Source organism: Coptis chinensis, chromosome 2 (assembly GCF_015680905.1).
Source record: "Coptis chinensis isolate HL-2020 chromosome 2, ASM1568090v1, whole genome shotgun sequence".
Classification (NCBI taxonomy): Eukaryota; Viridiplantae; Streptophyta; class Magnoliopsida; order Ranunculales; family Ranunculaceae; genus Coptis; species Coptis chinensis.
Window position 1 is genome coordinate 93,596,147 of NC_141457.1, and position 11,362 is coordinate 93,607,508.

Sequence of the window (11,362 nt, forward strand, 5' to 3'; positions counted from 1 at the left end):
CATCTAATTCTCCAACTGACAGTGGAGCCAAGTTGGACAACACCGGTGATCTTCTTACTGACATTGGTCAGTATCAGCGATTAGTTGGTAAACTAATATATTTAACTATTATTCGGCCAAATATTTCTTATGCAGTAAGCTTGGTTAGTCGTTTTATGCATGCTCTAAGGACTCCACATATGAATGCAGTTTCTAGAATACTGCAGTATCTGAAAGGGTCATCAGGTAGAGGTATTTGGATGCGTAAAAATGGGCATACATCTATTACTGCTTATACAAATGCTGATTGGGCAGGATGTCCAGTTGATCGGAGGTTTACTTCCGGTTATTGTACCTTTGTGGGAGGTAATTTAGTAACTTGGAAGAGCAAGAAATAGAATGTAGTGGCTCGTTCTAGTGCAGAAGCTGAGTATAGTGCTATGGCTTCCACCACCAGTGAAATCATATGGCTTCACGCTCTCTGAAGGATTTGTGCTTTGGGTTGCATCTGCCAACTACACATTACTGTGATAATCAAGCTGCTATGCACATTGCTGCAAATTCGGTGTTTCATGAGAGAACTAAGCATATTGAAGTTGACTGTCATTTTGTGCTTGAAAAAGTACATTCTAACATTGTCACTACCTCCTTTGTTTGAAGTGGCCAACAACTTGTAGGCATTTTTACCAAGGGACTTCCAGCTTCCAAGTTCCATGATATTCTCTCCAAGTTGGGTTCGCTGGATATCTTCGCACCAACTTGAGGGGGAGTGTGGGAGAAGTAAGAGAAGGCGCGGGTCACGCCCTTGGCCAGACAAAGTCGAGGGCGTGGTGTGCTTAATCGCCTGGAGGTTCGTCAAGACAAGAGTGCGGGTCGCGCCTTGAGCAAGACTAATATGAGCGTGGGTTGCACCCGAGTCGGTTTTGACAGAGGTTTGATAGATTCGTATGTTTTCTATAAAGGAAAGTCTCCAATCCTTTTAGAAACAAGAGACATGAATATGCACTCATTTTGTGCTATATAAACACCTCTGTAACACAAATCAAAATCAATCAAGCAAAACCTTTCTTCTCCCATGGACGTAGGTTGCGGCATTGGCACCGAACCACTATAAATTCTTGTGTGTTGTCTCTTTAATTAGTTGTTTAATTCTACACATTCGGACCAATAATTAATGCTATATTGTGAATAGTATAATGCGGAAACAACGTTACCCACAACAAATAGATCAATCCTACACAATGATCGATCATTCTCACTAGATAAGACTTCAACACCCTCCAAGTAATATCCCAACACTTCTCAATATCAAATAATAAGCATATAAAGTAAAATAATTAATGTAAAAGAGAACAAACCACAAGACAAAGCTATATCGTGGTTTGGCAATTTGCCTACGCGTCCACACTGCGAGTTCCAAGCTTTCCTTGATGTCTAGAGTAACAGATTTCAAGATCTCTCAATTCACTCACACAGAATGAACACTCAACTCACTAAGAATTGCTCTCTTACAATCTCTCTCTTTCTTGGTTTTGGTTAAGTTAGGTTTATATAGAAAAAACCTATATTTATACTGTTTCAGAAAAAACTTTCGAAACAGTCTTTTCATGCTGAAATACGGTGGAGCGCGACCCGCGCCCTTGTCCAGCAAAGGGAGCTAGGGTGCTACCAAGAGCCTGGAGTTCGATTAAGGCATGGCAAGACCGCCATTTGCTAAGCAAATCCAAGCGCAGGGTGTGCCTTATACGAGAAAGAGAAAAAAACCCCCTTTTTCTCTACATGCTAGCTGGAAGCAAGAACGTTACTCTAGTATTTTGGTTGCGCAAAACAATCTTTCATATTATGTGATCAAGTATGACATGTAGACAAAGAAGTATAATTTTCATCTTATTTGAAGAAGACAATCAGAGAATAGAGCTTTGTATTATATTAACTACATACTATTAGTACAAACAACATTAATAGTAGCGATTAATCTAGTTGGACGTCCAGAACTGAGCTTGAAGATAATCAACCGTTTTCTTGTCAATCTGGAATGCCTTGGCTAGAACATCGTCAGATATGGGCGGATTAGATCCAAACACGCTTTTGGCAATAGGAATTGTATGCCCTAAAATTACAACCTCTCCTCTCGTATGTCTCCTCTCCTTTTTCTTTTTCTCCCTCCTTTCTCTCTCCTTTCTTCATCTTATACCTTCTAACCGCCTTCTCTTCTCTAACCACTCTCCTATCCCCATGATCTCCTTTCGTGTCCCATGTCCTCTTAGCACGTGTCACCCTAACTCTGTTTGCGTGCTCCACACACCTCGCGTGTCTTGCACGCTTCTAACAATCATGATGGCCTGCAGAACCTGACGCCTCGTTCTTTACCCCTCCACGTGTCGCTCACTTGCTGGCCCATCCTTCTGATCCTTCGGTTTTCGAACTCTGGGAATTATCTTGGTACCCCTGGCGTTTCGAAATCCGTTCAAACCCTTCCCTTTCTCTTCCACCTCATTCTGTTTCTTCATTCACACTTTTCTTTTCAACACCCCCCCCCCCCTCTTCCTTCGTTCTCCTTGGTTTAGTCATTTTGTTTCCCCACTTCTCTCCTTCCTCACGGTGATTCTCCACTGCTTCCGCACCAGGTTCGACTCTTGCTATCTTCTTTGCCCGCTGTTGCTTCGTGGACAAGGTTTGTTTCCTCTTCCTTCTCTCTTTCAAATCTTTATTACACACTTTAGCTTTGTTGTTCGCTGGTGACCTGTGGATTCTCCCACTTGTGCATTTTAGATCTTTCATCTTTTAAACTCTACAATTAGTGTCGTTTGCACCATGTCGACTTCTGAGTCAACAAGCTCATCCGCCGCCAGATCCCTCAGATCTAGGTCTCCCTCCTCTAGGTCCAGTAGCCCCATTACTGAGAGATCTGAGTTCGCGGCCTCGGACTCGGATGTCCCTATCGCTGTCCCCTCCACCTCTGGACAATTGTTTAAACTCCCTTTGACCCCTTCACATTACCACCGACCAAACCTAGCTGCGGTCAAGGCGGCTTATGATATTCCATACGATGTGGTTTTAGAGCACGTGTCTGGGGTTACTCACTTCCCTCACCTGGTTAAACCTCGGTCGGGAACTCTTGTCGCTACGGTAGGTCAGATAGTGGTCGGTCTGCGCTTTCCATTGTCCTTATTAGATGTAGAAGTATGCAGCCATTTCAATATTCCACCATGTCAGGGTATTGGTAATTTCTGGCGTGTCATGTATGCTGCTAACTTCTATAACAAAACCAACTCCCCCAAAATCCAACTCTGGGACATGATAGCCCACTATTACATAAAGAAGAGTACCAAATTCGGGAGTGTAGGCTACCAATCATTCTGTAGCTGTCCGCGGAAGAAGTCCTTTGTTCTCAACATCACTACTTCCGACAAAGTGTGGCATCACTATCCGCTGTATGTGTTTGGGAGCTTTCCGTCCGCGGACATACCTTCTGAAGTCTCTCTGAGGCATTTACATTTTCTCCCGAGCGGTAAGTGTAGTCTGACCGCGTCTATTTCGTCTTCACGTTCTCGATGCTAACACCATATAATTTTCTTGGGCACAGGTTGGAGACCCGACTTGTACTCACAGCTATACGCCGGTGTCTCCTCATACATCTTCTAGAAACTCCGTGCACTAGGTAGTGATCAGTGCGACGTTCTAGGTATCGATCCGGAGAAAGGTACCCCTCTTCTTCTGGATTCCTCTCTCAAAGACTTTGGCAAGTACCAAGGACCCTTCTATCGTCTGCCTCCTCCCAAGGAACGATTGCCCAAAGCTTCCCCCCCTAAGACCAAGAGGAGGGGCTACACCAAGAAGATTTCTCACTCCCAAGCTGCTGCCAAAAGAGCTGTGGCAGCTCAATCACACCCTCATACCACGAAGACGTCAACAGTCCGCCTACAGGGTGCCCCAGCCCCGTACTCTTCCCTTGCTGACTGGGAGGACAATTTTGAAGCTGCCGGCTCCCCTCTACAACCCCCTGACATGGACATCACCAAGCTGAAACTCTGGGACAGCGATGATGAGGAGGGCAACACTGACTTTGCGGCGAAGAGCCCGCCAGCTAAGAGATGCAAAACTATGGGGACTTCTGCTACCCCCTCTGCCCCAGCCCTAGTATTACTGCGGCCTGTAGCTCCTACCCGTCGCCCAGGCAAGGATCTCATCCCAGTTGGACCTGAAGTCTGGCGTCTTGACTTCAAGGCTAGGGATCGCGTGGTGACCACCCGAGACTCAGCTCTGGACAACGCTGCAGTGGCTGCCACGCTATTCTTCAGTCCCCATCTTCCTCGGGACCAGGCCTACGGTGACTCTGGGACCTTTGCTGCTCACCGTGCTGCCATTTACACTGGCTAGGAAAAGGTACATCTCTTCTATTGTTTTGGTGCGTTTTTTCTATTGACACCATATCTAACAGCTCATTTCTGTTCAGTTAAGCTTGGATATAGGCTATGTCATTCGCGGGCTAACCAACACCCTGGACACCCTAGACGTGGTGAAACAGGAGATTAACGGTCTTGAAGGCTGGAAAGCGCGATGCGCACGCTTGAAGAAAGAACGTGATGAAGCACATCTCACGGCCATCAAATCCCACAAGGCGCATCAGTCTGCGGAGGAGGCTTTCAACCAGCAAAAGTCTGAACTACAGGCTAAGATGGAGAGTGAGAAAGTAGCCCTAGAGGCAACTGCAAAGGCCTCCCTTGAGCAATCGCTGAATGTTGCATCTGATCGCTTTCGTGAATTGGCTGAAAAGAAGATTGCCAGGGAGCTTCAACGTCAGCTAGAAGAGCTTACTGCTGCTGGGAGACTCATCCCCGTGCCCTCCTCCACCTCTACCCCTGCTGTTGGTACTTCCGCTGCTTCACCTCTGACACCTGAAGGAGATCTCAATACTATCTCAGGGGCAGATGACGCGATAGTAGAAATATCTGAAGGCTCGCCCCAAAAAGAGCCAGCTGAGGATCCTAATCTACGAGGATGCGGCCAATGAGCAGTAGTTTGGGAGATAGTTTTTCATGTACTTAGTTGGGTGATATTCTGCTTTCAAACATTTTGTATGCATACTCTGTGTCTCATATTTCTGGGTAGTCCCAGCGGGCAAACACTTATCTTTTGCTATTTTAACTAGTGGGTTTGCTGTAATTTATTATCTCCTGGGCAAGGTACGTGTTTTATTATATTGCATAACAATTTTCACCCATCATCACAATTGTCCAGTTTGTTCACGAAGACACTTAGGGGCAACTCAACCAACTTGGTTTCAGACCTCGTCGTCCGCGGAAGGCTCAACCCCCCCGCTATCTCTGATGTGTTCCCAAATTGGTGCAGCTCAATTTGCCCCCAAGTTGGATTTGGACCTCGTTGTCCGCGAAGGGCTTCCCCCCCCGCCTAGCTTTTCCCGCTGTGAAGCTGTCTGGGGGTAGCTCAGTTTGCCCCCAAGTTTTATTTGGACCCCATCTTTCTTGGTCCATTTCTCTGCTCACTTGGAGCCAAAAAGGTAATTCAACATTTGGACAAAGTTGTATTATATTCATTGATAACATATGTAACACAAACATCATCATAAAATATAACTACATTTCTAGAAGCAGCTGCCTTTGTCATTGATTCAAACACTATACATTATGTCACTCCTAGATTCTGATGTTCCAAGGCCCCACGATGTCTTTTTCCCGTGGTGTCTACAGCCGATAGGTTCCTGCGCTCCCCTTTTCTACCACGGTATAGGGCCCCTCCCAGTTTGGCCCTAGTTTTCCGTCTGTCTCCTTTCTGGTTGCCGGTGTTACTCGTCTCATAACGTGGTCCCCCACCTGAAACTGCCGCGGCTTTACTCTCTTATCGTACTATCTTTGCAATCTTTTATGGTACTCCTCCAGTCTGATGTGTGTTATATCTCTCCTTTCCTTCGTAAGATTCAACTCCGCGGCCAATACCATCTCATTGACCCCTTCTTCCACTGTTCTTGTTTGAGTTGTGACCGCCACCATCTCTACTAGAATCACCGCTTCTACCCCATATGCCATGGCAAACGGCGACTCATGCGTGGATGTTCGCGGTGTGGTTCGATATGCCCACAGAACTTGGTTTAACTCGTCAGCCCAAGACCCCTTTTTATCCTCCAGTTTTTTCTTCAAATTATCCATGATTGTTTTGTTGGAAGATTCAGCCTGCCCGTTCCCCTCTGGGTTGTAAGGAGTCGCGAACCCTTGTTTTACTTTGAACGCCTGGAGGAAATCTCGCACCTTCCTACCTATAAACTGAGTACCATTATCAGCAATTATGGTATGTGCAGTGGCAACCCAAACCGGCATATTATATTCTCTCATAGGAATTTCTTCATCCTTAATCTGTTGGAGCGCCACACTCTCTACCCATTTTGTAAAATAATCCATCGCTGCTGACATATACCATCGTTTACCACTTGCCATCGGTAGCGGCCCTATAATATCAAGGGCCCACATCGCGAACGGCCAAGGACTTCACACCTTATGCAAGGGCTCAGCTGGAGCATGTATCAGTGGTGTAAATCGTTGGCATTTCTCGCACCTCTTGGCATACTTTGTTGCTGCTCTCTTCATGTGTGGCCAGAAATATCCCTGAGATAACAAACGATGCGCAGTCATTCTTCTAGCCGAATGGCTCCCACAGTCCCCCTCATGAATCTCTCCCAAGATCTCTTGAGCCTGCCGTGACCCTAAACATCTCAATAACGGTCCGCTAATATTTCGTTTGTATAGGTCTCCATCCACCAATGTGTATCTCTGGGATACTTGTTCCATTCTCCTTCTCTCTCGTTTGTCCTCGATCTCTATCCCGGACAAGAAATTCTTTATGGGTTCAATCCATCCTGGTTCTTCCTTCGTGGTCACCCGAACCTCTTCATTCTCGGCGGTACTTGGCTTGCTCATCACCGTGACCTCAATTGATCTGCCTTTGGATCCAGGCAATACCGCGGCCATATATGCCAATGCGTCAGCATGTCTATTTTTGCTGCATCCTAAATGAGCGAAATAGATCTTATCAAACTCATTAGCCTTTCTCTGTAATACCTCCAAGTACTTTGCCATCCTGGGGCATCGGGCAGCGAACTCTCCGTTCATCTGACAAACCACCAAGTTGGAATCGGAATAAACCGTCAGCTCTCTCACTCCCAGATCCGCGGCTAATCCTAGCCCAGCTATCACCGCTTCATACTCTGATTCGTTGTTAGAAGCCGCAAAACCCAACTTCATTAACAGTTCTAAGCGATTGTTCTCTGGGGTAACTAATACCACTCCAATTCCGTTGCCGGTGTCAGTCGCGGACCTATCTGCGAACACCCTCCATCCATTCCTCATGTCCCAAGGGTCTAAAAGGTCATGGCCGACCTCTCCCTCCCATTCCATGATCATTTCTTCCCCCCATGTTGGGTCTTCGGCGGGAAATTCCGCCAAGAACTCTGCCATAACCTGTGCTTTTTCCGCTGTATTGATTTGATACTCAATGTCATAGGCACTGAGTACCACTGCCCATTTCAACATTCTCCCCGATTTGTCTGCCTTCAATGCCTGTTTGAGAGACAAGTTGGTCACCATGACCACCGAGTGAGCATCGAAGTAAGGCTTCAATTTCAGTGCTGAAAACACCAAGGCTAACGCAAACTTCTTGATCCTGCTATATCTGATTTCTGCATCTAGCATGGTTTTACTCTGGAAATACACCGGCCTCTCTGCCTTGTCCACTACCCTTATCAACACTGAGCTAATTGCGTATTCTGACACCTCCAAGTATAAATACAACTTTTTCCCTTGCCCCGATCGTGACAAGATAGGAGCCTTCCCTAAATAACCCTTCAACTCTTGGAAAGCTCGTTCGTATGCATCGGTCCACTGGAAGTCAGTTGTCTTCCTTAATAGTAGGTACAACGGTCTACACTTGTCCGATGATTTGGAAATGAACCTATTGAGGGCCGTGATTCTTCCCGCTAACCTCTGCATTCACATTCTGTGGTGACGACATTTCTACTAATACCCTGATCTGGTCCGGGTTTGCTTCGATTCCATGGTATGTGACGATGTAACCCAAAAACTTTCCAGATGTCACCCCAAATGCGCACTTCTCAGGGTTCAACCTCAGCTTATATTTTCGCAGTATAGCGAAAGTTTCCCTCAATCCCTCAAGATGTTCCTCTTCAGTCATACTCTTCTCTACCATATCATCTATGTATATCTCCATACTTCGCCTGATTTTGCTTTCAAACATCTTCTCCCCTATCCTCTGAAAAGTTGCCCCTGCGTTCTTCAGTCCGAAAGGCATCCGGGTATAATAGTACACTCCTCCCTCTACTATGAACGCGGTCTTGTCCTGGTCCGGTCCGTACATTACCACTTCATTATACCCCATCGAGGCGTCCATGAAGGAGAAAAACTTAAACTCGGCCGTTCGATCTACCAATTCATCTATCCGCGACATTGGGTAGCAATCCTTTGGGCACTGCTGGTTGACATCCGTGAAATCCACGCACATTCTCACTTTTCCATTTTTCTTAGGAACTGCGACGATGTTTGAAAGTCATTCTGTAAATTGGCACTCGCGGATTATTCCGGCTGCTTTCAACTTCTGCACCTCCTCTCTTATCCCTTGTGCATACTGTGGCCTCACTCCCCTCATCTTTTGCCTAACAAGTTTTGCACCTTCTCGCATGTGCAACCTGTGACATGCAAATTCCGGATCCAGTCCAACCAAATCCTCAATCGACCATGCAAACACATCACTATTCTCTGTTAACAACACGACCAACTTTGCCTTCCAAACCTCTGAGAACTCCGCCCCAACAGACACCAGTTTCTCTTCTTCCCCCTGACCCAGGTTCAAGGTCTCAGTCTCATCCATTATCTTTCCCCCCACCGCCTACTCTTCGTTGGACATCGCGGACTGTAATTGATATGCCGGGGACTCACCCTTCCCTTGCATTCCCTTTTCTGGTGCGTAGGTTAATCCTCTAACCACCACTTGGTGAATGTTTTGAGCTGCGACCTGATCCCCTCTTATCTCGTATGTTACCCCATTGGTTGGAAAACGGATCACCTGATAAAATGTGGATGGAACTGCTTTCATTTCGTGAATCCATCTTCTTCCCAAGATCACATTGTACTGTGAGGCGGCGTCCACTATCATGAAATGAGTGAACACAGTCACCGGTCCAGCAGTTACGGGTAGCAGCAACTCTCTAATAGGCTCGGTCATGCTACCATTGAATCCAAACAAATTCGTCCTTGGGGGCTTCATCTGCCTCTTTTCAATATACATTTCCTCCATTGCGCCCCTAAACAACAAATCAACTACACTCCCACAATCTATCAAAACCCTCTTCACCATATAATTACCCACTGCTACCGTAATCACCAATGCATCCTCATGGGGTGCGGTTACCACTTCCAAGTCCTTCGGGGTAAACTCAATCTTTTTGTCTCCCATGGCGGCCCCTGGTACTGGTCGCGGAACACATGAAACCTCATTTATTTGCTGTAAGCTGGCAGTCCTTCTTACTTTGTCTCTGTGAGCACTCCTCCCCAACGTCTCTCTACTAAAGATGACATTGATTGTACCCATGATTCTGGCCACGGCCGGTTCTTTCAACTGGGTGTACCTCTTTGATAAACTCCCTTAACAATCCCTTCTCTACCGTTCTCTCGATCAACCATCGTAACGTGAAACACTCATTGGTGGTGTGATTTCTGATCTGGTGATAACCGCAGAACGGTTTACCCTCTAATTCCCTGGGAATGTTTTACGGACCTTCGTAATACTACAGTTCTTTGATTAGTGGCAAGATTTCTTCCAATGATTTATTCAACGGTGTGGACTCTATGTCGCGATATGGCTTTCTTTCGCGGATGTCTCTCCTAACTTGGTCTCTGCCTCTATCTGATTTGCGTGACTCTTCCTTATAAGATTCCCCTTCTCCTGCCACTGTCTTACCTCTGCCCTTCTGCTCATCTTGTTATACATTCTGTACTGATTTATCTACCTTCCTAGGCTCCTTGGCATTTCTTTGCAACATATCCTCATAACGTATGTACTTCTCAACTTTCGGGTATAACGCATGTAAGGTCGTGACCTCGATTTTTGATACAGATTCATGGACTCTAGTTCCCGGTTTCAGCCCATGTTGGAAAGCGATGATGGCGGTGTGCTCATCCAAACTTTCCACCCTCAGAGTCTCCTCCTTGAATCTACACAGGAATTCCCTAAGTGTTTCGTGGGACTTTTGTTTGACGTTAAACAGATCTGCTATATCCACTACCCTCTTTTTCTGGTGGATAAAATGGTCTACAAATGCCTGTTCCAACTCCTCGAACTTGGTTATACTCTGCGAAGCCAACCGATAATACCAGTCCAAAGCACCCCCTTCAAGCTGGCGGGAAACATCATGCAGCGGAATCTATCATATTTGTTCTCTTGCCACAGCGGCATCTGCTGCCTAAAATGGTGCAGGTGGACCGCATGATCGCCCTTCCCTTCATATCTTTCGAATCTTGGTTGCGCGAACCTCTTGGGCACTTCGGAGTTCCAGACCGCATCTGCCAGCAGATTCTGATTAAGACCAGCCACCACTTTATTCACCACCCCTTGGCTTTCTCTTTCTGCCACCCGATTCATCTCTCTGTCCTTTTCAATCATCACCTGGACCATCTCCATGGTGATGCCTTCCCCCATATCACCTCTTGGTCTATGATGCGTTTCCTCATGCTGGCCTTGCACCTCACTATTCTCCGGCTCTCTGATCTCCTCATCTCCCTGTGTGAATTCTATTTCTTTTCTCAAACTGTCATTCTCATATCTCAACCTCCCTATCTCCTCCTGTAACAGCCTGGTTGCTTCCCCCGCGTCCTCTTAAATCTCCTCTTCTACCTTTTCCATCTCTTCTATCTCCACACTCATAGATTCTTCTCCAACACCCTCAGCCCTCACTTTTTTGGGTCTCCCTCTTGCTTTCTTAGCTACTGTTGCCATCCTATAACCTTTTCTTATCAATCACCTGATCGCGAGCCTCTCTCTCTCCCCACAGACGGCGCCAAATGTATGCTCTAAAATTACAACCTCTCCTCTCGTATGTCTCCTCCCCTTTTCTTTTTCTCCCTCCTTTCTCTCTCCTCTCTTCATCTTCTTATACCTTATAACCGCCTTCTCTTCTCTAACCGCTCCCATCTTCTCTAACCACTCTCCTATCCCCATGATCTCCTTTCGTGTCCCATGTCCTTGAATTGTCCACCTGTCTCTCAAGTTATCGAGTCCTGGCTATTGTGCTCCAGCTCTTTCTTTCCCTATTAAGCATTCCCTTTTGGGGCACTGACACTCCGCTGACCCCTATGCCCTT

General features: G+C 46.4%; 3 protein-coding genes across 3 annotated transcripts; all 3 read right to left on the reverse strand.

Annotated features, from left to right (window-relative positions):
* Nucleotides 1–5,846: 5,846 nt before the first annotated feature.
* LOC147519078 (uncharacterized) lies at nt 5,847–6,431 on the reverse strand. The gene has a single exon (XM_086594060.1). It carries the CDS (start codon nt 6,429–6,431, stop codon nt 5,847–5,849), a length of 585 nt encoding a protein of 194 aa, XP_086450186.1.
* Nucleotides 6,432–6,482: 51 nt separating this feature from the next.
* On the reverse strand, nt 6,483–7,682 carry LOC147519079 (uncharacterized). Its single transcript, XM_086594062.1, has one exon. It carries the CDS (start codon nt 7,680–7,682, stop codon nt 6,483–6,485), a length of 1,200 nt encoding a protein of 399 aa, XP_086450188.1.
* Nucleotides 7,683–8,892: 1,210 nt separating this feature from the next.
* On the reverse strand, nt 8,893–9,594 carry LOC147519080 (uncharacterized). The gene has a single exon (XM_086594063.1). It carries the CDS (start codon nt 9,592–9,594, stop codon nt 8,893–8,895), a length of 702 nt encoding a protein of 233 aa, XP_086450189.1.
* Between the last annotated feature and the right edge of the window lie 1,768 nt (nt 9,595–11,362).

What these genes read in the sequence shown, in the direction of transcription:
- LOC147519078 (XM_086594060.1), bottom strand. Translation starts at nt 6,431, where the DNA reads ATGGCAAGTGGTAAACGATGGTATATGTCAGCAGCGATGGATTATTTT.
- LOC147519079 (XM_086594062.1), bottom strand. Translation starts at nt 7,682, where the DNA reads ATGCTAGATGCAGAAATCAGATATAGCAGGATCAAGAAGTTTGCGTTA.
- LOC147519080 (XM_086594063.1), bottom strand. Translation starts at nt 9,594, where the DNA reads ATGGGTACAATCAATGTCATCTTTAGTAGAGAGACGTTGGGGAGGAGT.